The sequence below is a fragment of the Selaginella moellendorffii genome, unplaced genomic scaffold (genome assembly GCF_000143415.4).
Source record: "Selaginella moellendorffii unplaced genomic scaffold, v1.0 SELMOscaffold_174, whole genome shotgun sequence".
In the NCBI taxonomy this organism is placed as follows: domain Eukaryota; kingdom Viridiplantae; phylum Streptophyta; class Lycopodiopsida; order Selaginellales; family Selaginellaceae; genus Selaginella; species Selaginella moellendorffii.
In genome coordinates, this window is record NW_003314434.1 from 28,431 (window position 1) to 49,178 (window position 20,748).

At 47.2% G+C, this 20,748-nt stretch overlaps 7 protein-coding genes across 8 annotated transcripts; 1 reads left to right on the top strand and 6 right to left on the bottom strand.

Moving 5' to 3' along the window:
* Window positions 1–926: 926 nt before the first annotated feature.
* LOC9638849 (flavanone 3-dioxygenase 2) lies at window positions 927–2,288 on the bottom strand. The gene is made up of 3 exons (XM_024667495.1): window positions 1,984–2,288; window positions 1,362–1,934; window positions 927–1,291 (listed from the first exon to the last, which is right to left on the bottom strand). The coding sequence occupies exons 1-3, from the start codon at window positions 2,203–2,205 to the stop codon at window positions 1,049–1,051; spliced, it is 1,038 nt and encodes a 345-aa protein (XP_024523263.1). The 5' UTR covers window positions 2,206–2,288; the 3' UTR covers window positions 927–1,048.
* LOC112343660 (pentatricopeptide repeat-containing protein At2g34400-like) lies at window positions 2,209–3,654 on the bottom strand. Its single transcript, XM_024667487.1, has 2 exons — window positions 2,958–3,654; window positions 2,209–2,774 (listed from the first exon to the last, which is right to left on the bottom strand). The coding sequence occupies exons 1-2, from the start codon at window positions 3,652–3,654 to the stop codon at window positions 2,209–2,211; spliced, it is 1,263 nt and encodes a 420-aa protein (XP_024523255.1).
* A 4,031-nt stretch (window positions 3,655–7,685) lies between these two features.
* Window positions 7,686–13,717, bottom strand: LOC9639106 (ABC transporter G family member 35). The gene is made up of 22 exons (XM_024667460.1): window positions 13,043–13,717; window positions 12,857–12,977; window positions 12,704–12,792; window positions 12,560–12,644; window positions 12,345–12,504; window positions 12,202–12,278; window positions 12,060–12,113; window positions 11,902–11,992; window positions 11,534–11,835; window positions 11,180–11,461; window positions 10,809–11,125; window positions 10,594–10,754; window positions 10,432–10,535; window positions 10,216–10,372; window positions 9,995–10,156; window positions 9,783–9,931; window positions 9,392–9,724; window positions 8,834–9,342; window positions 8,554–8,781; window positions 8,328–8,499; window positions 8,017–8,271; window positions 7,686–7,955 (listed from the first exon to the last, which is right to left on the bottom strand). Exons 1-22 carry the CDS (start codon window positions 13,420–13,422, stop codon window positions 7,686–7,688), a joined length of 4,458 nt encoding a protein of 1,485 aa, XP_024523228.1. The 5' UTR covers window positions 13,423–13,717.
* A 425-nt stretch (window positions 13,718–14,142) lies between these two features.
* On the bottom strand, window positions 14,143–17,030 carry LOC9639107 (magnesium transporter MRS2-7). The gene is made up of 17 exons (XM_024667492.1): window positions 16,713–17,030; window positions 16,574–16,657; window positions 16,450–16,523; window positions 16,315–16,374; window positions 16,105–16,251; window positions 16,001–16,060; window positions 15,854–15,935; window positions 15,739–15,791; window positions 15,599–15,680; window positions 15,486–15,545; window positions 15,347–15,432; window positions 15,237–15,278; window positions 15,040–15,172; window positions 14,914–14,989; window positions 14,779–14,855; window positions 14,658–14,714; window positions 14,143–14,606 (listed from the first exon to the last, which is right to left on the bottom strand). Exons 1-17 carry the CDS (start codon window positions 16,926–16,928, stop codon window positions 14,559–14,561), a joined length of 1,437 nt encoding a protein of 478 aa, XP_024523260.1. The 5' UTR covers window positions 16,929–17,030; the 3' UTR covers window positions 14,143–14,558.
* On the bottom strand, window positions 16,966–18,182 carry LOC112343663. The gene is made up of 2 exons (XM_024667493.1): window positions 17,117–18,182; window positions 16,966–17,057 (listed from the first exon to the last, which is right to left on the bottom strand). Exon 1 carries the CDS (start codon window positions 18,176–18,178, stop codon window positions 17,192–17,194), a length of 987 nt encoding a protein of 328 aa, XP_024523261.1. The 5' UTR covers window positions 18,179–18,182; the 3' UTR covers window positions 16,966–17,057; window positions 17,117–17,191.
* Window positions 18,183–18,227: 45 nt separating this feature from the next.
* LOC9638848 lies at window positions 18,228–19,763 on the top strand. 2 transcript variants are annotated; one of them, XM_024667484.1, is made up of 6 exons: window positions 18,228–18,394; window positions 18,444–18,525; window positions 18,581–18,647; window positions 18,715–18,900; window positions 18,956–19,377; window positions 19,424–19,763. In XM_024667484.1, exons 1-6 carry the CDS (start codon window positions 18,232–18,234, stop codon window positions 19,650–19,652), a joined length of 1,149 nt encoding a protein of 382 aa, XP_024523252.1. In that variant the 5' UTR covers window positions 18,228–18,231; the 3' UTR covers window positions 19,653–19,763. The 2 variants fall into 2 exon arrangements, with proteins under 2 accessions (XP_024523252.1, XP_024523251.1); XM_024667483.1 differs by having other exon boundaries at window positions 18,956–19,763.
* LOC9638850 (chloroplast processing peptidase) lies at window positions 19,609–20,702 on the bottom strand. Its single transcript, XM_002993805.2, has 5 exons — window positions 20,564–20,702; window positions 20,333–20,505; window positions 20,088–20,271; window positions 19,926–20,032; window positions 19,609–19,870 (listed from the first exon to the last, which is right to left on the bottom strand). The coding sequence occupies exons 1-5, from the start codon at window positions 20,618–20,620 to the stop codon at window positions 19,795–19,797; spliced, it is 597 nt and encodes a 198-aa protein (XP_002993851.1). The 5' UTR covers window positions 20,621–20,702; the 3' UTR covers window positions 19,609–19,794.
* Between the last annotated feature and the right edge of the window lie 46 nt (window positions 20,703–20,748).

Genomic DNA, 20,748 nt, shown 5'->3' on the forward strand with positions numbered 1-20,748 from the left:
AGTATGAAGTTTTTTTTATCTGTGCATAATTTAGGTTGATTATGTTTCTCAGTTCGGTGCTGACCAGTATCTACGTCTGGCGAAACTTCTTGTGTTGTGTAGGATCATCTCGTTCTTGGACTCCAACGTAATAAAATTAGGGAGTTTCCATCGAGAAGAAATACTAATCTTCTCTATTGCAGGTTCGTCATAGTATTTATCTTATTTTCGCAAACTTTCCCACATGAGAAGTTTACAGTTAATTCTCCTCGGGCATACTTCCGATGCTGTTTCTTTTCTGTTGGAAAGCTCAGTGTTTTAGTTGTCGTCACTAACACTAATACCAGATAGCACTACGCCTGTACAAGTACATAGCCTGAACATCCTAGCATGGTTTATTTCTGAAACTTCTATTTCGGACGAGAAGCAGTTACTGTTGGCCGTGGTTGGCTGCATTGTAGCTCTTGCAAGCACTTTGAAGGTAAATCTTGATTTCATAGTTTAAACCAGTCATAAATCTTTGTTTGCAGTCTGTGCCATGCGGTGCTTTAAAGCAATCAAGCAGGAAGGTCAAGTCTTGAAGCTTTCTGTGCTTTTGCGAGCCATACATGACAATTCCAAGAACTTCGTAAACAACAGGAGGTTTTTGTCATCCTTTCTTCATACTAGTCTGCTCAGCGAATGAGAGCAAGACAAATAGAACATGTGATACGTTTCATTAAGTTGCACCTCCGCCAACAATTTCAATCTTTCTAAGAACTTCAGACATCTCCCACCTTGCTTTGTTGGTTCGATCCAGCTGAAAATTATTGACTTGCCAGAAGGAAAGAAAGCGGAAAAGAATTCCTTGATTTGTTTCGTTACATGTAAATTCTTCTATACTTCTTTTCTTTCTGGCATGTCACCAATTTTCTATGTTGGATCAAATCAATAAAGCAAGGCGGCTGTATGAAAGATTGAGACCCTCTGCATTAGCTATTACATCAACAACCCACAGATGTGCAACCCAATGGCTAAGGGAGTGGAAATGAGTGGGATGACCATAACCTAAACGAGACGCAGACAAAGTTTAATACCTTACAGTCTCAATGGCTGCTTTGCCATCTAGTTTTGAAGCGTAGAACGATTGAAGGTAATTTCCATAGACGCTTTCTTTGAAGCAAGCAGGCGCTTCGTCAGCGACCAGCTGCGCCAGCGGAGCAATGTGACTATCTTCTGCTGGCCCATAGAATGAAGCAATGGAGACTCGAGTTCGCTCCGAGTTGACAACTGCTCGGTGCTCCACACTCTTGTACGCATCATTGGAAAGAATCTGAATAACACACAATCAAAACCTGGAAATCTCATGCATGCACGATGATGACGATCGAAAGAAAGCTTACCTGAAGCTGATCTCCAATGTTGACAACAAAGGCGCCAGGCAGAGGTTTGATCGGCACCCACGCTCCACAGTGTAGAATCTGGAGGCCATCTTTCACCCTGGTGTCCTGCTGGAGTATAGTGAAACCGTTTGGATCCGCGTGAGCGTCCAGTCCGATTGTAAGCTCCGGCTCCGGACAAGGTGGATAGTAGTTCATCCTCATCGCATGCCTCTCTCCTCCAAAAGCTTCCTCCAGAGCACCACTTTCCAGTCCCAGTGACTCCGAGAACAATCCAAGCACTCTTTTCGCTAACCGGTTCATGGCTTCTGCGTAAGCGGTCGAGATCTTCACGTAGGATGGAGGCTTAGTCGGGAGCTGGGCGATCTCGCAGGGAGGATAGCACGCCTGGTGGAGATAGTCTTGCCACATTCGTCGCGTCTCCTTGGACGGGATAAAACTCGTCCCCATCCGAAACTTTGAGGAGCTATCCTCGGAGTAGTACACGGACCTATCCTCGATGGGAAGGCGGAAGAAGTCGTGGACGAGCTCCATCATGTTCGCCATGAGTTGTTCTGGAAATCCATGGCCGATAATCTACAAGAACGAAGTGGAATTTCAATCAATGGTGAGCGATCTCGTGTACCTGGAAGAAGCCCCAGTCTCTAGACGCGCTCCGGATGGAATCAATCGCCAATATCCGAGCAGGGGAGCACTTCTCCACATCGGACAGATCGATCACAGGAATTTCTTCGATCTCCACGCACTGCCGTGGATCTGAATCCCTGCGGTACTCACCGGGCACCATGGCGATCCCAGCATCCGCCAGTCCCTTCACTCCAGCGATCCTAGACGCCACTGCCGCCATTCGTCAATCTCGAGCCGCGCCACAGTGATCACCTAATAGACACGGAAGCCGTCCAAGAAATATCATCCGGAGAGAAGAGCATGGCGAGGAGGAGCTCTTTGGCTTGATTCGATCGCCCCCGCGCGACCCAGAAGATCTATCAGGCAGCCGTAGTGCTCGGCTCCCGGATCCACGCCAAAATCCTGCCGCATCGACGGCTCCATCCGGTGTCGAGAAGCCCTCCATGGCTGCATGCGAAGAGAATCCCTGCGAATGTGTAGGAATCCGGGGCCAGGCCTTCTTGGACCATCCCCAAGAACAGCTCCACGTCCTCGCCGCGCTGCTCCCTTGCTGTGCACTGGCAGCGATCGCGATCGTCCACGACACTGCGGAGCGGTTCTTCAGACCCAGGAAGACGCGCTTGGCCTCGCCTGGGCTGCCGCACCGCACAAACATGCTCATCACGCTGTTCATCACCACTGCGTCGCTGCTCCACTCGCTCGCGGCGATTCGCGAGTGAAGATCCCTGCCCTGGACGATCCATCCCAGTCCCGCGCAAGCGTGGAGAGCGTTCACGTATGTCACATTGTCTGGACGCACAGACGAGTCTTCTTAACCATACAAGTCAAGGGCTTCTGTGAAATACCCGTTTTGGGCAAATGCTGCAATAGTAGCGTTCCAAGTGATCACATTTCTAACTTTTAATGAATCAAAAGTTTTCTTTTTTTCGACTGCTTGCTGGCATTTTTCATACATGTTGATCATCGCATTACCCACTCCAGTCTCGAGAAATCGATGGGACAAGCTGGCAAATCTCGCAATGATCTCGGCATGGATTTGTTTGCCGTCTTGCAGGGATCCTAGAAATGCACAAGCACCGAGGCCGCTCATGAAACTGCTCGAATTCCTTTGAACGCCCATCTTCTTGTAGAGATTGATCGCCTCTCTGCAATGCCAGGTGTGGGCAAGCGCGGAGATCATAGCGTTCCAAGTCACAACATCGCGTACGTGCATTTGATAAAAAACACGCTTTGCTTCCTTGAATCTGGCACACTTTCCATACATGTTGACGATAGAGGTTCCAGCGACAACATTACGCTCCCAGCCACACGAGCAAATACGCTCGTGGATCTTTATACCCTGTGCTTTATCCTGCTTCCAAGAACACGCTGCCAGGATCTCAATCAGCGTCACCATATCAGGCCTGATCCCTTCCAGATCCAACTTCCACAACAGCGCAATCGCCGCTCCAAACTGCCCATTATGGGCATTTGCGGCAATCGCAGTGTTCCAGGCCGCCAACTTTTTCTCCTCCACCCTATCATACACTTCCATTGCCAGATCCAAGCGGCCAAGCTTCCCGTACATGTTGACGATCGCAGCAGCGACATCCAGATGCGCGTTCAATCCCGATTCGAGAATGTGCCCGTGGATCACTTTGCCCTCCTCCCAACAACACCCAAAAGTCATGTTGTAGCCAAAGTAACTCTCCACAAATGCCTTGACAGTCGTGCATCACGCATTGGGTGTGTGAGGTGCACGAGATCATCTGCATACTGGGATGCTATCAGGCCATAACAGTGTTCATGGAACTCGACAAATCCAATAGTGATCCACATTCTCAGCAAGAAAAGCACAAAGTGGAATGTCCGAGAAAAAGCAAAAAGTTGTTTATATCCAACTTAGGTTTAGGGAAGTTAAATATGCTTCAAAAACAATGTCCCAAATTCACAATAGGATCTTAGAATTGGATCACTGCCCAACAAGTATGTTCACATGTGTTTTTGTTTGCAGCAGAGGAACCGTACTGAATATCCACATTCTGGTATTGAAAATTATTATAATGGTTTTTAGCTGATCAAAACGGTTTTAATGTACAATGCTTAAATCGTGATTTATATTGGAATTTTAAATTTGTGACTCACTTGTAATCAGTGTTTATAAAGTTAATTCTCTTACTTATCACTACTAATGTAAAATATTCATATAAAAAACAAATATGAAGTTCTTTATTTTGCCTCATATCTAGAGTATCAAGTAAAATTTGAAAAAACTATATAAAACTAAGAAACTCTATATTATCCTAATAAATTGCTACATGTTGCATGTAGCAACACTTGGTTTGCTTAATACTAGTGTTATTGTTACTTATTAATTCAATTGATCAAATAAAGTTTTTAATTATTAGCATGTTTGTAGTTTATAAACACAAAATTAATCTTATTGCATAATTAGATGATAGAATAAAAAAGAACATACTAGAATGGGTTTAAGAAAGTTTATAAAAGATAAAAATGTTATAAACTATAAATATAAAATTAATCTAAATGAATAACAACTGTTAGATGGTAGAATATTCTAGAATATTCAAGCATATTTTAGATATATTCACTCTGATTAAGCAAACAAAAAATTACAAGGATTAACAGTAAACCTTAAAAATAAGTCTAAAATTAACATCATTAAGCTCTGTTATCTAGAGGGCACAAAATCCAGCTTTTGGAAGTGTTTTAAGATTGATGTCATGATGGTTAAACACCAAATAACTTACAAGAGTTAAAGATTGTTTTAGCTATTTGAAAAAAGTGGCGACACCATTCCCCACCATTTTTCCTGATGCGTGGCTAGCATATTCACATTAATATTCAATGCTATTCAAATGCCTCAATCTACGCAAGCACTTAGCTTCATTAATTGTTCTTTGCATTGAAGTACTAAGAAGTCCATGGAATTTAACGATTGGTTCCTCAAGGTATGGAAGAAATGGATCAATTCATATCTCTCTCCATTTGACTCTTTCTTTCTATAATTTTGCAGACTCGTCAAAAAAGGTACTCGGCATTGGCTTTGAGGAAAAAGAAACTCATTCACTCTGTACCACAACAGAACTTGCAGGGGTGAGCTTTTGAGTGTTCTGAAGCTACTTTCTCTTGTTTTGACTTCCAGGTTCCTTGGATTCAATTCAGAAAGGCCTGTAGGAAAACGTTTCCCTGTAAAAAGATCAACAGGTCAAAGGTGCGAATATTCCAACAATCCCGCCATTTTCTTTATCGCATCTCCCGAGAATTGGGATAGCTCTCCAGCTTCCACATGAGGTGAGATGCATGGATCCTACAAGAAGCCACCCGTGAACACCATGCTGTTGCATCTCCCGTCAATGTGCTGTTTACCAATCCTGTTCCTTGAACCGACCCTGACTACAAGAATGTCGGAAGCCCTTGAGTTGTTCAGCAGCCTTGATCGAGAAAAACTCGGGCTGGCAGCAACGCAATGAGCTGCCAACGAATTCATATTTCTGAATCGAAATTGGCATGTTGAAAAAGATGAAGACTACAAAGATGACACAAAGGGGCGAGTAAATCTAAACCACTACAATGATCAGCTGCAAACAAACATGTTAGAAGCCAAGCAGAGAATCAGAGTAACCAAAGAAACTCACCAAACAGATTGGAATAACAATTCGGCTGCATCAACGCGGGTAAGCATCGACAGGCTTAGAAGCATTACTTGCTTCACAAGAATGGTTGATGAGATGAGCAATGCTGCCCGCTCGAGTGGCGTCCACGACTCGCTCATTGTCGATACAAAACAGGTATGTACCAGCGCCCTGTCAGCAACTCTTGAGTGCTCTTGAGTGGATTGGTGGACTATTACACTTCTCACGTACGTCCGCAACAGTAGGCCGGATGATCTCTCCTGCGTATTCTATAACCTGCACAATGGCATGGAGTTATCACTGGACAAGCATGTCAGGATCGCAGAGGATGTCGTGCGCGGATGGACGCTAGTCGCGTCTTGCTGCGACCAGCTCCAACACCTTGGACGCAATTGATGGGTGTTAGTACGCCCAGTCGCTGGTAGAATGCCATCGTCAATCAACACCGACCCCCTTTCCTACACAGATTCACCAAACTAAGCAAGCACGTTGCACAAACTGCAGTCAAACCTGGTCCGCGGGACACCTCCAATGAAGTTCGAAGAGTATAAGTCCAAGCGCGAGCATGTCAGTGGAGGTCGAGTTGCTCCGGCGCTGGGGAGAGGAGTAAACTGCTCTCCCCTTCTTGGTATTTTCGGTCGCGAGCATGGACTCCTTATTTTTAGCTGTAAGCCAACAAGTGAGAGATGGAAGAGATTTTTCGAGCATGACGTTTGAGTTGAGTGTGTAGTTTCTTTGGACCAGCAGCTCTCTTCATGGACTGTGGTCAATTTTGTGTCGTGCTGAAAGCACAAAAGAGATTGAGGAGTCGTTACCGCACTTATCCAACAACGCCTGGAAAGCGCACAACAATTGATGGATTCACAACAAAATTGCCACAATTGCATGCTCATCTCTTTCTCCGCATACCAGCAGTTGTTCAAAGTGAGCAAACACAAATCCTGCCAATGAGCCAATCCTGTTAATCCTACTGCGAATTCAATCGACATGCATTTGGGAATCCTCACCTCCACCCTTGCCCTGGGCAATAGTACCCTGAGCACAACAGAATTGAGAATTCCTGCGAGGAAGAAACGTAGGATGAGCCATGTTCTTGATTGAAATGAAGCTGATTGGGAGAGCGCACTCACCTCAGCCCTTGCCAAACGACCACAGCAGCTAAAAAGTCGCCTTTACAGAATGCATCACTCATTCTCGATCTAGACAATACACTGGTATACGCTCATAAGGATCTCGTCTCTTCTGTAGATTTCAGCATGGAATTCAACAATGATGCACCACTTCGTTGCTAGAGGCCGGTGAGTACGCTCGAACTTCTACATACTTAATTTTTCCTGTATATAAACTAGGGTTTATGGGCTAATCTATGCAAGCACATTAATAAAGATGCTCGAAGAGCTTCCACATCATAGACCAGGCGTAGATGAATTTCTGGGGAAGGTTTCAAAAGTATACGATCGTGGTGTTTAGTGCCGCCGAGGAGAAGTATGTCAACCTTATGGTTTGACCATCTGGATCCTACTGGGAGGCTTGTGTCGAGGAGGCTACATGGTGCCAATTGCGTTGTTCTAAAGGACGGGACGAAAGTCAAGAATCTTGACCATGCAGGGTTTGGGGATTTCAAGCGGGTGGTGGCACTGGATGACATTATTGACTTCTACCAAGGTCATCAAGAGAGCGTGGTGGTGGCTCCAAAGTTTGAGGGGTCAAAGGATGACCACTTCTTGGCAGATGTAACCCCTTTCCTCCTTGCCCTGTCAAAGTGTTCGGATTTTACCAAAGGTACCCATCGCTGGAATATTGGACAATGTGTGGAGAAGCAAGGCAAATTGTACGTCCCAGACCAATTCGATGATGAATGGGTTGTGTAAAATTGATTTGCTAAAGTCTGTAATAAATAATTATAAAATTTTCAAGTATTTAAATAATAAATTTAAAGCCTGAAAACTCGAAGAAAATCTCAAGCTTTGTTGATCTTTTATACATATGTTACAAAAGTGAATCATCCTAGTAATGAGCTCACAAACTTTTGCTTGGCTGAGCCCAAAGCTCTGGAAAAGAAGAGCTACCTCAGTTGGAAGTTGAGGTACTTGATACAGTAGGCGAACATGAAGGCGAAGAAGACCGAGAAGCCGACCAAGACACCCCCGACGGCACCCAAAAAGTCGTGGTCGTAACCAAAGTAGCTCTCCACAAACGCCTTGACGGTCGTGCGTCGGCCATCGGGTGTGGTGAGAGGCGTGAGATCGTCTCCATATTGGGACGCGATCAGGCCATACACTGTCCACGCAACCGGACAGATCCAATAGTACCAGATCCACCACTTTGGAATTCTCTGCAATGGAATGGAACGTTGTGAGGAAACAAACGAAAGCAAAAGAATGGATGCAGCTTACCGGCTTGGGAATCATAAAGCCCGAGAAGAGATTGAAGAGCGAGTAGAAGGAAGAGGCCATGATGGCAGCGACCTGGTGGTTTGGGGTGATCGACACGGCCATCATGCCGTAGTACGTGAAGTACATGAAAGTGAAGAACATGACGAAGAAGTACCACATGAACTTGGCAGCGCTCCACTCGAAGTTGATCATCGAGTACGTGATGCCGGCGTAGAAGATCGTTTGCAGGAAAATGTATGGTATCTCGATAAGAACCTGATCAAGAGTTTAGTGTGAATGAATGAAACATAGTGTGGAGTGCAGAAACTTACTTGAGCTAGAGCATAAGGAAGGGCCGAGTACATTCCAGCAGCACGCTCCCTGTAAAACACAGTTCTCTCGGTGGCGACAACTGGCTGGACTGTGGAGCAATTGTTGACCCCCAAAAACATGGTAGCACCATACATTGCACCAGCCACGTTAAAGAGATCTTGTTGTCTACTCCTGTAGAGTTTCCAAAACGGCGTTAACATGAGGAAATGAGTAGAGATGTTCTACCTCTTTGGTCCAACGTTCCAAAAGATCGATCCAAACAAGAGCGCTGACATGATTGTGAACAAGAACCGGACGCAGTTGTAATCGGGACTCCTCCAGTATGTCCAGTTTTGCTTCCACAAGCACGACTTGAGCTGACCGTAAAAGGATTGAGAGTACTGCGTTGAGAAGTGGAGGTCTCGCCTGTCAGGAGCTGGGACGCTCAGCTCCTTCACAAGAGCCTTGTTCCGTCTGTAAGAAAAAGAAGATCATGCCAAGGTAAGAGAGAAACTAGAAAACTCACTGGTAGAGTGACGAGTTCAAGTAGATGTTTGCAAAGTCCACGTTCATTTTCTGTTCCACGCTCGTTGAGCTCACCTCAAGCATCCATGTTGCGGGGTTATAGCCGTCTTTAATCTTCTGGACTCCCGGAATCGCTTCGAAGTAGTCGATCAGCTTTTGGGAATTCCTGCCTAGCGGCCCAGCGTAGACAACCTGCCCTCCTCTCTTCAACAAGAGAAGCTCGTCGAAGGCCTCGAAGATGTCAATGCTCGGCTGGTGGATGGTACATACGACGGTTCTTCCAGTGTCGACTGTGTTCCTCACCGTTCTCATCACGATTGCGGCAGCTCTTGCGTCCAACCCGGACGTTGGCTCGTCCATAAAGATGATGGAAGGATTTGCTACGAGCTCCACGGCTATTGTAAGACGCTTGCGTTGCTCAGTGGATAGTCCAGTCACTCCAGGAAGGCCAACGATTGCGTCCCCGAGGCTCTCTAATTCCACCAGCTCCATAACTTCGTCGACGAATTGCTGCAACGAAAACATATCAAGACAGATTCGGCGTAAAGCAGTCTTTTACCATCTTGCTGTCGGCGTCAACGTCTTTAGATAGTCGCAGCCACGCCGAAAATATCAGAGACTCCCGAATGGTCACTTGTGGCGAGTGAATGTCGTTTTGTTCACAGTAGCCTGAAATCCTCGCGAAAGTTTCTTGCTTTTTGGGATAGCCAGAAATTTTGATATCGCCTTCGATGTAGCCGCCAGTCTTCCTTCCCGCCAGGACGTCCATCAGTGTTGTTTTTCCAGCACCACTGACACCCATGAGTGAAGTGAGCACCCCGGGGCGGAAAGCTCCAGTCACATTGTTTAACAGCTGAAGCCGGGGCTCCGTAACTCCCTGCTCCTTCATTTCCTGATGTCAGAAGAAACATGTCAGAGAACAATATACCAGAAACCAAATGAACACGTACCGCTGGCATGTCAACAAAGTAGCTTATATCATTGAACGAAATTGACAAAGGTGTGAAAGGTAGAATCATTCCCCGCTTTGGAGCAAGTCCCTCTACGGTTGCCAGATTCATGTCTTCTCTCCCCATTGAGATTCTCTGCATTTGAACACCTGAAGGAAAGAAAAACCATTAAACCATCAAGTTGGAAGCTCGCAGACAGCAAGTATACAAACCGCCCAAGTTGTTCGCGTCAGTAGAAGATAGTGAGCGCGGGAGGGATCTCCTGTTTGAACGTTCTTGGGATTTCGCGTACGGATCATATTCAGTACCTTGCTGGCTGGCTTGGATCTCTGCCATAGATTCCTCGGAGATAACAGCCTGAGGCTTTCCGAGAGCTGTTCATAAAGACGGTTCTGTTAGCTCCAGTTTGCTTCAAATAATGTGGTATACTGACGTTTCAAGAATGTCAAAGCCAGTGTATAGATAACGTTGAAAAGTGTAACAAAACCAACTAAAGCTGCGACACCAATCCAGAACCAATAGCCTCTATACTGAAACGATCTGTCTCGAAGAGCTTTAACACCCAGCGTGAGCGTTGAGTTCACCACGGGCTGTACAAGAAAAAAAAAAAAACGTTGGGTTTCCTATAATCTCAAATAACGTTGCGCACCTGTCGCCAGCGAGGCGCTAGCAGCTCGTTGATACTGATTGCACTGTCTGCATATGTTAGAGGAGAAATCCAGTAACCCCATATCCACCACGACGGAATTCTATCTGAAATTTTGTAAGAGAAGCTCCTTGAGGTTAGCAGGAGTTTGTAGCAGCCAAGTACCTTTTGATATAATGAATCCTCCAAGCACGAACACGACAAGTAGCGAAAAGGCTCCTCCGGTGTTCGAGATGATCATAGTCCGGCACAAACCCGCAATGCAGCGGAAAAGTGACGATGCCATTTGATGCACAAGCAGGAGCACTAGAAAGTGCTTGAAAAATCTACAAGATAAAAACTTCATTCACCTGCATGAGAAAAGCTTGTAGAAGACTTACCGTCCGGCCTCGGGTGCGAGCCCCTCGACATAATAAGTCATGGCAGTCCATATAAAGGACTCAATCATTGCAAATGGAAGGCTCAGGGCGTAAGTTGGTAGCGTGTAAGCCCATGCCGGATGAAAGAGCAAGTCTCGCTGTTTGAAAAACACGGGAAGGCGAGTGATAGTGATTGAAACCTCAGAGAATCCGTTAAACATGATGGTGATGAGCGAGAAAAATAAGGCCCCCAGGTAAGCATTTGCGTCGTTGAGATTTCTTTGATGCATTCTCGTTCGCAAGAAAACGGTCATGGCAACGAAAGCCATAATAACAATCTATAACAAAGCATAAGAACAGATTACAAAAACGAAACCAAAGGGAATTCATACCTGCACGGATTTAAAGACGTAGACGAAAGAATTTCGCTTCACCAGCAACCACTCTTTAGCAAATCCTGCTTTGAAAAGTTCCAGGTTGCTCACAGAGTATCTTTTGAAGACTAGAGCTGCTTTGTGGCTGCTGGACTTGTGGTATGGATGCTTGAGTTCCGCGGTCAGCTGCTGTCCAACGTGAAATTGTTTGAATCTTTCAGTGAATTCTTTGACGGAAATGTATTTGTATGGTCGACGACTATCAGCCCAGTATTGCTGCTGGTCTTTGCGAGAAGTTACCTGATCAAACGGCACAGCAAAAACCTCACGGAATAAGTCAAAGCCAGCATAAAGATCAAATTTCGCACTCACCTCCTGCAGAAAGTCCGCAATGCCTTTCCGATCGGGACACCTGAACCCACAGCTCTCGAAAAACTCCATTACGTACTTCCTCGGGCCCTGATACACAATCTGACCCTCTGAAAGAAGAATGATGTCGTCGAAGAGATTGAAAGTTTCGGGCGCTGGTTGGAGGAGTGACATGAACACGGTCCCTTCGATAACGTGAGCAAATTGCTGGAGGCATTTCACGATCTGGAAGGTGGTGGAGCTGTCAAGACCTGTTGAGATCTCGTCCATGAACAAAGTCTTCGTAGGCCCAACTATCATTTCTCCTGGCAAAGGTAAAGATAAACAAATTATAAACAAATTCTAGAGCGGCTTTTTTCTTTATCGCATACCTGTGGTGACTCGCTTTTTCTGCCCTCCGGAAATTCCACGTCTCATGTCGTCTCCCACCATCGTGTCCGCACAGACATCAAGGCCAAGAATCTGCAAATATGAAAAAGAGCGATTAGCTCATCCAAAGATAACGAATTTTCTTGTCCAGAAAGCGAACCTTCAAAGTGTAGTCAGTGATAATGGCATTCTGGACACCTTCAGTGGCTGTGGCCTACAGCAAAAAGATAAGAAGAAAAGTCCGCTTCAGCAAAAAAAAAAAAAAAAAAAAACCAGTGAAGGAAACGGCGTTCCGACTTCACCTTCATGTAGAGATCAATGTGGGCATCGGGAAGAATCTCCGCTTCCTTTTCTCGTCTCGCAAGCTCCGCTAATAACTCTAGGAGCGCAGAACAAGCTCTAGGATTAGACACATTCCTAAAAGGCACCAAAAGTTTTAGCTCACCATATCGAGTACCGACTCCTTGACATCTTGCTGAGAACTCCAGTGTCTCGCGAACAGTCATCTCACCGACGTGTAGATCGTGCTGGCTGATATAAGCCGACGTCTTTTGCGGAACGAACTCGTCAAGCTCGTAGCCATTGTATGTGACTTGTCCCCTCGTCTGCACGAGAGCATCAGAAAAGAAGCCAAGAGCCCTAGGAGGAAATGTCATCTACCTTGAGAGTTGGGTCCAATTTTCCAGCCAATGCAAGTAGCAATGTCGTTTTTCCTGAGCTCGGAGGACCAAGCAAGAGCGTCATCCTGCCAGCGCCAACGAGAGAATGTTTCAGTCCCTGTTTTCTCTGCTTTTGGAATCGTACCTTCCAGGCTTGATGATTCCACTCACATCCTTGAGGATTGTAAGAGTGGTGCTTTTTCCAGTAGAGATTCCCACGACGCCGAGGAGCATCTGGGCAATCAACGAATCCTCCATGAATCAAAACTCAAGTGACAAAACTATGAATCTTTGGTACCTCTGCCGTGTTCCTGACAGCGTTCCAGAGTGTGGGCAGCGCTCTTCCTCCCACCATGCATTCCGCATTGATCGTCACATTCTCGAAGCGCACCTCGGTGGTGGGCAGCTCGATCCCGACTCTGCCATCCAAGAAGATCGTCTTGAGCAATCAAGCACAAGAGTGAGTAGCAGGATGGGCTCTAACCTGTCGATTCGATTCCGGAGCTTCTTGAGGAACTTCTCATTGTCTTCCTCGGTGGCCTGGATGAGATTGTCCATGAGGATCTGCCGCTCCAGCGGCCCCAAATTCCGCACATCGATCTCCTGGTGGACAACCCGGCTGCCCTGGAGGTTCTTGAGGATCGTGGTGCGCAGCCGATCATACGTGGGCAGCTTCTCCAGCGCGGCCCACCGGAGAGCCTCCTCATCGTCGTTCGCCGCGGGAACCGTCCGCGAGGTGGAAGATCGGCTGAAGACGCTCTCGGGACCGATCCCCCAGTTGCGGACGCTGCTACTGCGCAGGCTGCCGCGCCGGCTGTTGTTCCCCCACGCATCGATGTGCTCAAACTTACCAGAGTGCGCCATGGTATCTCAAGAACGGTGATTTCCGGCGCTCAAATCCCTGTCATTCTCGCGTGAAATCTGTGGCGCCCCGGGGGAAATGCGCTCGTTCTTGAAGAACGAACGGCGATCCAAATACCTCGCGATTTCGCGAAATATTTCCCACCTGATCAGGCTCCAAGAATCCAAGTGCTGTGGCGCAAGATCTCTCCTGCTCGCCCGCCGCGCCTGGCCGCGATCGATCGATCAGGGAGGAGATGCCGCTCAACGAAGGAGGGAGGGAGGAGGAGAGGATAAGAGATGCCCGCCGCTCTCTCTTGAGCGCGTCTCTAGGGAAGACACGGCCTGCCCGCTTGCAAGCCTTTTTTAAATTTACAAGCCGAGCCCCGGTCAACCACACGTGTTCCAAACACGTCACTCACATCATGCCGCGTGGCAGTGCCATGCAGGACATTGCGGTGATCTGGACAGTGACGTGGAGTCCAGGGAATTCCACTAGAAAAACGATTCTTATCAAACTAAAACAACAATGGCTGCGCACTCACAGTTCTCACCAACTCCGGAGTATATTCCATGCTGCAGGCTGTTGACTGTCTTTGACATCTAGTCAATTTAACTGTTGACTTACTGTAGCGTGGCTGGCCGATACAATCCAAGCCCGACTCGAACAAACAGTCCACCATAATTGACCTGGCGCTGTCGCTTGGTCAATGGTCAATCCTCTCAGGCGTAAATGCCAAAATATATTCTCCTCCCAAAATATATTCTCCCGACAATATGGAACATTCTATGTACGTACGTACGAACGACCAAAGACAAGGATGTCTCAACGCAAGGAACGTTGTCTTCGTCTAAATAAATCACTTGGATGCTGAATCTCCTTTTGCAAAACGTCGTTACCACATACTCAATGCTTTTGACGATAAGAATCCCTGTCACGTAGCGCTGCTGTTCCCACTTACACGAAAAAGGAAGGGTAGGCAGCGAAGATCCACCGCCGTTTTTTTGACTCGGCGTCCCTCTTTATTCTCTTGCCCTGGCGGCCGACCACTTCGTGTTTCCACTACTCTTCTGCGTTTTGATCGTGTCCACGTTATGTCTTTCAGTTTTCTCGGTCTCGTCGAAGTTTGAGGTGTAAACGTTATTTATGTCGTGACTGACTAGCCAGCCTTTGGCATCCTTTGCGACGTAAACTTCCTCTCAGAGGCCTGTAGCAAAAAGCACGTTTCATCTCACATCAAACTTGACTTTTGACTTGCCTCGAGGTAGCTATCCTGATTCCTGTCGAACATGCGGAATAAAAAATCGATCTCCCTCTGTGCATGCCAGCGAAGAATTATGTAAGCCCAAACGTTCCCAAGGATATGATAATTCCCAAACCTGTCGCATGAAACGCGAGGAAGGATGGCTCCGGAGAATTTGATGGAATTGCTCTTTGGAAATGTTGCGGCCTCCAGCTAAAAGAACAAAGTCCCACTGTTACTAGTGTGTGCTAATTAGCGCAGAAGTTGATACCTTTTAGCTCAATGTCCCTGAAAATCTCTTCAATGTCATCGATATGCTGAAGTAGATCAAGGAGTGCCGCATGTTCCTGTCACCATCGATTTGAGCTTCGTTATTTTACCAAGAGTTAAGTATAACCTGTGCACGGCGTCTGTCCACAAAACGGGGCCAAACTCGGAATCCAACTATCAGCGCTACGCCAAGGATTGTTGCTGTACACAGGGTTGTTCCTGCTATCAGCCGGAACATATTGGGATCGTTCTCCCAGCCACTGGAATAGAATAGAGAGAATTAAAACTTTGCATTCCGAAAGAGAAGACTTATATGCTGCGTACTTGGTGACGTTCATGCCAAAAAAGCTGCCAGGTAAAGTTGCCCTGCAAAACCAGTACCATGTATCAACGACCAGGAGCTTGTAAAGAAAAAAATAATCCCATAATCTTACAGACTGAATGACAGTGTGGCAAAACTAATGTATAGGTTGGTAGTGATAATACGGTTTCGTGTAGCATCCAGGCCTAGCTCCCAAACCTGCCATAGCGACAAAGACAAAACTTAAAGACGGAGAAAACCCAGTCAAAGACCTCTTGAGCCGCATCCATTTCCTTCCTCAACTCTTCCAGAACAGCGCCAGCGTCGTCAATCTAGCCTCAAAAACAGTACTTAGGTATGAATGTATAATCTACCACAGACTCACCTCTCTCAAGTATGTAAATAGCATGTCTGCAGCTAGTTGGCGAACCTTGGCCTTTGCTTTCTCAGAGTCAACATCTACACAACTGCCGGAAACGAAAAAATCAAGAAAGAACCATCTACGAAAAAGAAGACATAAATGACCTTGCAGGGACTTCCAGGCAGAATGACCGAAGCATTTCCTCACTGTTCAAAACCTGGAAAATTTCCAAAAACGCGCATAATAACGTTTCTAGGACTTTTCAAAGAAGAGAATAACCTGGTCCATAACTTCGTGCGTATCCCTGATGTCATGTTCCACTTCTGTCAGCGATCGTTTCAGTGGCAGCAGTCTCTGCAACCTGTATACAAACGCATTAAAACGAGAAAATGAAAGAAAATAACATAATGTCGCGGCTGTACATACCGACCAGTACTAACGCCAAGGGTTAAATCCTCGAGTGCCCGTTCCGCAACCACTGTCAATCTTGTAAAAGTGGTCAAGTAGAAAGCTGCGCGCCTGGCCTTTACCTTTCAACTTTCTGGTTGAAAAAGTTGCTAGTTTCTTCAAACAGGCATTCCATCATCCGGAGGTGGAAAGGCATTTGGTCCATATGAGAGTTTGGCGTATCCCTCGCATACCTAGCCAGTGAAGTTGCAAAAGCATCCCTAGCTGCTCTGAGAACGTTTGCATTAGCAAAAACAGTGTGAAAATCTCAAAAAAAAAAAACTGTCCCTAACTTGTGTGTCACGTCTGTTTCCACTTTCTTAGTTGGAACGACAGCTTCTCGCGGCTGGCGTCTACAAAACAAAACAAAAGTATGTAAACACAGAACAAACATCAACCGAATATGAAGGAAAAAAAGGATACAAAACCTCCTGTGTGCATCAAAAAGCAGACAAAAATCTCTGGAAACAAGGGCTCTGACGTTTTCCATCCTCACCAACACCTACACAAAGTTTTATATCACAAAAGAAAAACAAACACTCATAGCTTTACCTTGTCATACCGCAATGCGAGCGTCGCTCGACTTGGAATGAAAGAATTCCCAGTGATCACATCCATATCTCTCGGATGGATCCCCTAAAGCAGCAACATTTTTAATTCTCTCCATTGAAAAAACTATATCTAAACTCACCAATTCAACCAAGCTGAGGGATAACGTCTCCCAAACCCCATTCTTGTCGATCTTGATGACGCTGTACCTCTTGCCGCCGTCATCGCTATTGAATCGACTGCCGGCAGCTCCATTGATCCAACGACACGAGAGCGCGAGAAAACCGGCTCCAGATCCGATCGATCCAGCTCTCTTCCTCACGCCAATGCCAATGATCCCGCTGCATACCTTAAACATTAAAACCTAGCCCTAAAATCTCCCCACAAAGGCGCGGCAAATATCTTTACAAAAAAATCTTATACAAAGAACGATCTCCTTGATTCTTTTCGTGTGTGTATAGACAATTGTGATGACCGATCGAATGACCTGTGTCACGCAAAGAAAACCAAGAACATCAGAGTGATGAAGGAAAAATAGCCTTGTACCTGAGATGATTTTCATGCGTGGAGCCAAAACTTTCGCGCGAGTCGCAAAGAATGGAAAATCTGGAGAGCTGTTCTTTAGATCTTTCGTTGAGCGTTCCTCGTAGAGCTGTTCATCTCTCTGTGAAGCTGACGAGCAAAATCCTCGTCGATCTCTTCGGCCGTCTTGGCTTTCTCTGCTGGAGGAGGAGGAGGAAGAACTGGAGCTTCCATTCCTTCCTCTGGATCATCCGGACCCTCGCCCAAGCTCTTGGCGATCAAAAGATCCTCTTTTGCCGCGAGCGCTGCGTTGTTGAGAGCGTTCCTAGCGAGCATGGCGGCCTTGACGGCAGCCGCGGCCTTGGCAGCGGCAGCAGCCTTGGCAGTGACGGCCGCCTTGAGAGCCTGCGCCGCCGCGTCTCGAGCAGCGGCAAGAACATCCTCGGGACTTCTTTCGAGCTCCTGTTCTTGGTGCCCCTGGATCATATCAATCGCCCGCGGCTTCTTTAGACTCGGCTGTTCTTCACCCCTCCTACACTCGCAGCAAACGAAAGTTGGCGGCTCCAGCGGCAGCGGTGCTGGATTCGCCTCCGTCTCACAGCGGGCGTGCACGGATCTTTGGCAGCGGCAGCAAGCGATCCAATCTTCTCCACTGCCGGCATTTTCTTGGAACACCACCAAGCAGTGGGGGCATCCCATGTAGAGAAGCGTGCACGCTCTACACAAGAACTGATAAATCCCTCCATCTTTCACTCGCCGCCAGGCACCGCTGCCTTCCCTGTCTCCACACCTCACGCAAGCCTCGAGAGGATCCTTCTTCTCCATGGCTTCCAGAAGCGCGCCCTCCGAGAGAAAAACCACGAGACCATCCGGGCAAATCCGGGAGCGCGAGAGAGGAGGAGGAGGAAGAATTCCAGTCGCAATTGGAGCGCTGCTGTTGCTAATCCCGTTGTTCTTGAGGCCGATGAGATGGCGCTTGCGCGGGGGCAGCGATGCCGGCGCATTCTTCGTACCTTCGATCTCCATGTCGGTGGCGAGGAGCGAGGCCGTGGGCAATGCGTCGTCGCCCTCGCTCCCCTCGTCCATCGTTTCACTTCTTTATAAACCCTAAATTTCTTTTTATTTTAGGGCTGGAGGCAATGGATCGAGAAGGCGATGGCGATGGCGGCAGCGCCAGCGCTAACGGCGCGGGGAAGAAGAAGCTGCTGATTCTCGACGTCAATGGCCTGCTCGTCGACACCTATTTCATGAAGGAGGATCGGCCTCCGCGATTGCACGATGCCGTGGTGGGGCGATTTCTTGGTGAGCCTTCAAACCCTTGGTTGTTTCTTGTGTGACAATGCGCTCCCAGTGTATAGGAGGCCCCATTGCGAGGAGTTTCTCCAATTTTGCTTGCGGCATTTTCACGTCGCTGTTTGGTCCTCTGCCAAAGAGTAAGCTCTAAACTTAACACACCATTCTTTCTTAGTTCTAAGAATTTCTTTTTAGGCACAATGTAATGGGAATGGTAAACTTGATACTAGGGGAATCCCAAAAATTGCTTGCGTTCATCTGGGTATGGTTCGCTTCGTCGGGAAGTTCACGATCATTTAGTCTTTTTCGCTCTCTTTTTCTTGTAACAGAGCCAGAAATGGTGCACTGATACTGGAGTGAAGTGTCTCGACAACAAGTTCAAGCCCCTCTTCCTCAAGGAGCTGAAAAAAGTGTGGGAGAGTTCTAAGCCGGACGTTCCCTGGGACAAAGGCGAGTATGGACCCTGGAACACGCTTCTCATCGATGACAGTCCACACAAAGTACTGCGAAACCCCGTAAGTTTCTCTTCCTTTTCATACTTTCATGCAGTAATGGATTGTGGCCATCCAGGACCATACAGCGGTGCTGGCTCTTCCATACTCGGCTATGGAAACCACCACCTCCGCAGACGATTTTCTACCCGCACTACAGGGATACTTGACGAAGCTGATTGATGTCCCAGATGTTCGAGACTTCGTGCGAAGCAACCCGATAGGACAGCCCTTGATCACGGAGGATAGCTGCGATTGGGAGTTCTACTCGAAGCTCAAGCTCTCTGTGAAGTCGAGCAAAGGCGAGAGGTGGCTACATATAGAATCCGGATCAAGCTCGAGAGGGAAGGGCATAGTCGAAAGCACAGATCCTGAAATGGATACAAGGCAGCCATCGAGTTCGAGGAGACATGGAACCATAAAGCGCTATGACCAGCCGACGGGTTATTTGAAAAGGTATGGGACGAACACTGAAGAAACCAAGATGGATCACTTGACAAGGTATGAGACGAGAAAGTACGACACTGATGAATCGAGAAAGTACCAGGACTATGAGACGGATCATCATCAGCAGCACTCAAGAAAACGCAAGAGGAGCTTTCAGCAGCGTGAGACGGGGAAGTATGAGACGAGAAAACACAAGCGGATCAAACGGAAACACTGTCGGGAGCCCGAGAGGGGACGTCGAGATGCAGACTACCAAAGTGACCGGAGGGAACGACATCACTCGAGTGAGCGTCATCGCTACAAACGGCGTAGGCATTGAAGCAGAGTAAACAAGTACAACGTTGGCTCCAGAGAAAAGCTTCGGAGCACGCAGTGCAAGGCTGCTTTTGTAAAACGAAACTGACCCGAGAAACTGATGAGGACTTGCTGTCTTATTACCAGCTTTGATTTCTCGGTTCCTTCATCAAGCCTTCAAGCTTGCTTCCTTAGCTCCTCCAGGTCAAGCTCCACGGCAACAACAGGAGTATCTTTGTGCATCGCTTCGGAGCTATACAAGAAACTTGAGAGTGAGAACAAAGGAAAGAGACATGGAACAATCTTACCTGTTAAGAACGTGACCGTGATCAACAGCCGAGTGGCTGCAGTAGATTGCTCGGCCGAAGATGTTCTTCATTGGCAATGGTCCGAAAGTTCTGCTATCGTAAGCTTCCTGATCACCATTGTAGAGTTCTCAGCTAGTAACAACAAAAAAGAGAGAGAGCTACCTTTGAACTCAAGGCCTCGTTATCAGAGACCACCCAGCACTGTCCTTCCTCGAGAGTGAAAGGCTCGTCCTTCTCATCGGTAGAAACAAGCTCATCGCCCTCCAGGGCCGCCACTCTACGCACAAGAGCTTGCGCGGTATCCTGAGGATCTTTAAAGACGACAACGTCACCGATGAAGATACACCTTTGATCAAAATCCAGGAAGAATGAGTAAGAAAGTAGCAAGAAAATAGAGCTAGTCTTGCCTAGAAGATGGAAGAGGTACCGATCTCACGAGTAGAGTCTCTCCCTGGCTCTTGAAGGTGGGAGCCATTTGCTCGCCTTTGACATGGTGGAAGAATGTGAGCCTGCCCTGAAACAAGTTCTTCCAGATTCTATCGCCTAGTTGCTTCTCATTGATTTGTCCCTTGTCATAGCTCTGCGAGAAGATTCAGCCATTGCCAGGCGCGATCGGCGAGGATTTTCATGTTCCATACCTTGGCAGCAGTGGCGATCGAATGCGTAAGCTTCACAACAAAATATCGGATCCACATCGCATGGAGGCGAGCGCGCGCCTTAAACCCCTCCCGCCATAGCCTCGTGCACTGAAAAGAGATTTTGCCCTAGCCCTAAAGCGCAAATCTCACCGTTAAAATCAACCACCGAGATCGCTCCACGAAGC

What these genes read in the sequence shown, in the direction of transcription:
- LOC9638849 (XM_024667495.1), bottom strand. Translation starts at nt 2,205, where the DNA reads ATGGCGGCAGTGGCGTCTAGGATCGCTGGAGTGAAGGGACTGGCGGAT. An exon ending in GAGACTGGGGCTTCTTCCAG is followed by an intron (nt 1,935 to 1,983) that starts GTACACGAGATC and finishes TCGTTCTTGTAG; the next exon opens with ATTATCGGCCATGGATTTCC. An exon ending in ACATTGGAGATCAGCTTCAG is followed by an intron (nt 1,292 to 1,361) that starts GTAAGCTTTCTT and finishes TGTGTTATTCAG; the next exon opens with ATTCTTTCCAATGATGCGTA.
- LOC9638850 (XM_002993805.2), bottom strand. Translation starts at nt 20,620, where the DNA reads ATGTGGATCCGATATTTTGTTGTGAAGCTTACGCATTCGATCGCCACT. An exon ending in GTACCTCTTCCATCTTCTAG is followed by an intron (nt 20,272 to 20,332) that starts GCAAGACTAGCT and finishes TTTTGATCAAAG; the next exon opens with GTGTATCTTCATCGGTGACG. An exon ending in CACGGTCACGTTCTTAACAG is followed by an intron (nt 19,871 to 19,925) that starts GTAAGATTGTTC and finishes TTTCTTGTATAG; the next exon opens with CTCCGAAGCGATGCACAAAG.
- LOC112343660 (XM_024667487.1), bottom strand. Translation starts at nt 3,654, where the DNA reads ATGACTTTTGGGTGTTGTTGGGAGGAGGGCAAAGTGATCCACGGGCAC. An exon ending in ATTTCTCGAGACTGGAGTGG is followed by an intron (nt 2,775 to 2,957) that starts GTAATGCGATGA and finishes CTGTGCGTCCAG; the next exon opens with ACAATGTGACATACGTGAAC.
- LOC9639106 (XM_024667460.1), bottom strand. Translation starts at nt 13,422, where the DNA reads ATGGCGCACTCTGGTAAGTTTGAGCACATCGATGCGTGGGGGAACAAC. An exon ending in GGAATCATCAAGCCTGGAAG is followed by an intron (nt 12,645 to 12,703) that starts GTACGATTCCAA and finishes TGGCGCTGGCAG; the next exon opens with GATGACGCTCTTGCTTGGTC. An exon ending in TTGCGGACTTTCTGCAGGAG is followed by an intron (nt 11,462 to 11,533) that starts GTGAGTGCGAAA and finishes CCGTTTGATCAG; the next exon opens with GTAACTTCTCGCAAAGACCA.
- LOC112343663 (XM_024667493.1), bottom strand. Translation starts at nt 18,178, where the DNA reads ATGGACGAGGGGAGCGAGGGCGACGACGCATTGCCCACGGCCTCGCTC.
- LOC9638848 (XM_024667483.1), top strand. Translation starts at nt 18,232, where the DNA reads ATGGATCGAGAAGGCGATGGCGATGGCGGCAGCGCCAGCGCTAACGGC. An exon ending in CGTGGTGGGGCGATTTCTTG is followed by an intron (nt 18,395 to 18,443) that starts GTGAGCCTTCAA and finishes ATGCGCTCCCAG; the next exon opens with TGTATAGGAGGCCCCATTGC. An exon ending in GTTTGGTCCTCTGCCAAAGA is followed by an intron (nt 18,526 to 18,580) that starts GTAAGCTCTAAA and finishes ATTTCTTTTTAG; the next exon opens with GCACAATGTAATGGGAATGG.
- LOC9639107 (XM_024667492.1), bottom strand. Translation starts at nt 16,928, where the DNA reads ATGTTTAAGGTATGCAGCGGGATCATTGGCATTGGCGTGAGGAAGAGA. An exon ending in CCCTCAGCTTGGTTGAATTG is followed by an intron (nt 16,658 to 16,712) that starts GTGAGTTTAGAT and finishes TTGCTGCTTTAG; the next exon opens with GGGATCCATCCGAGAGATAT. An exon ending in CAGGGACATTGAGCTAAAAG is followed by an intron (nt 14,856 to 14,913) that starts GTATCAACTTCT and finishes TTGTTCTTTTAG; the next exon opens with CTGGAGGCCGCAACATTTCC.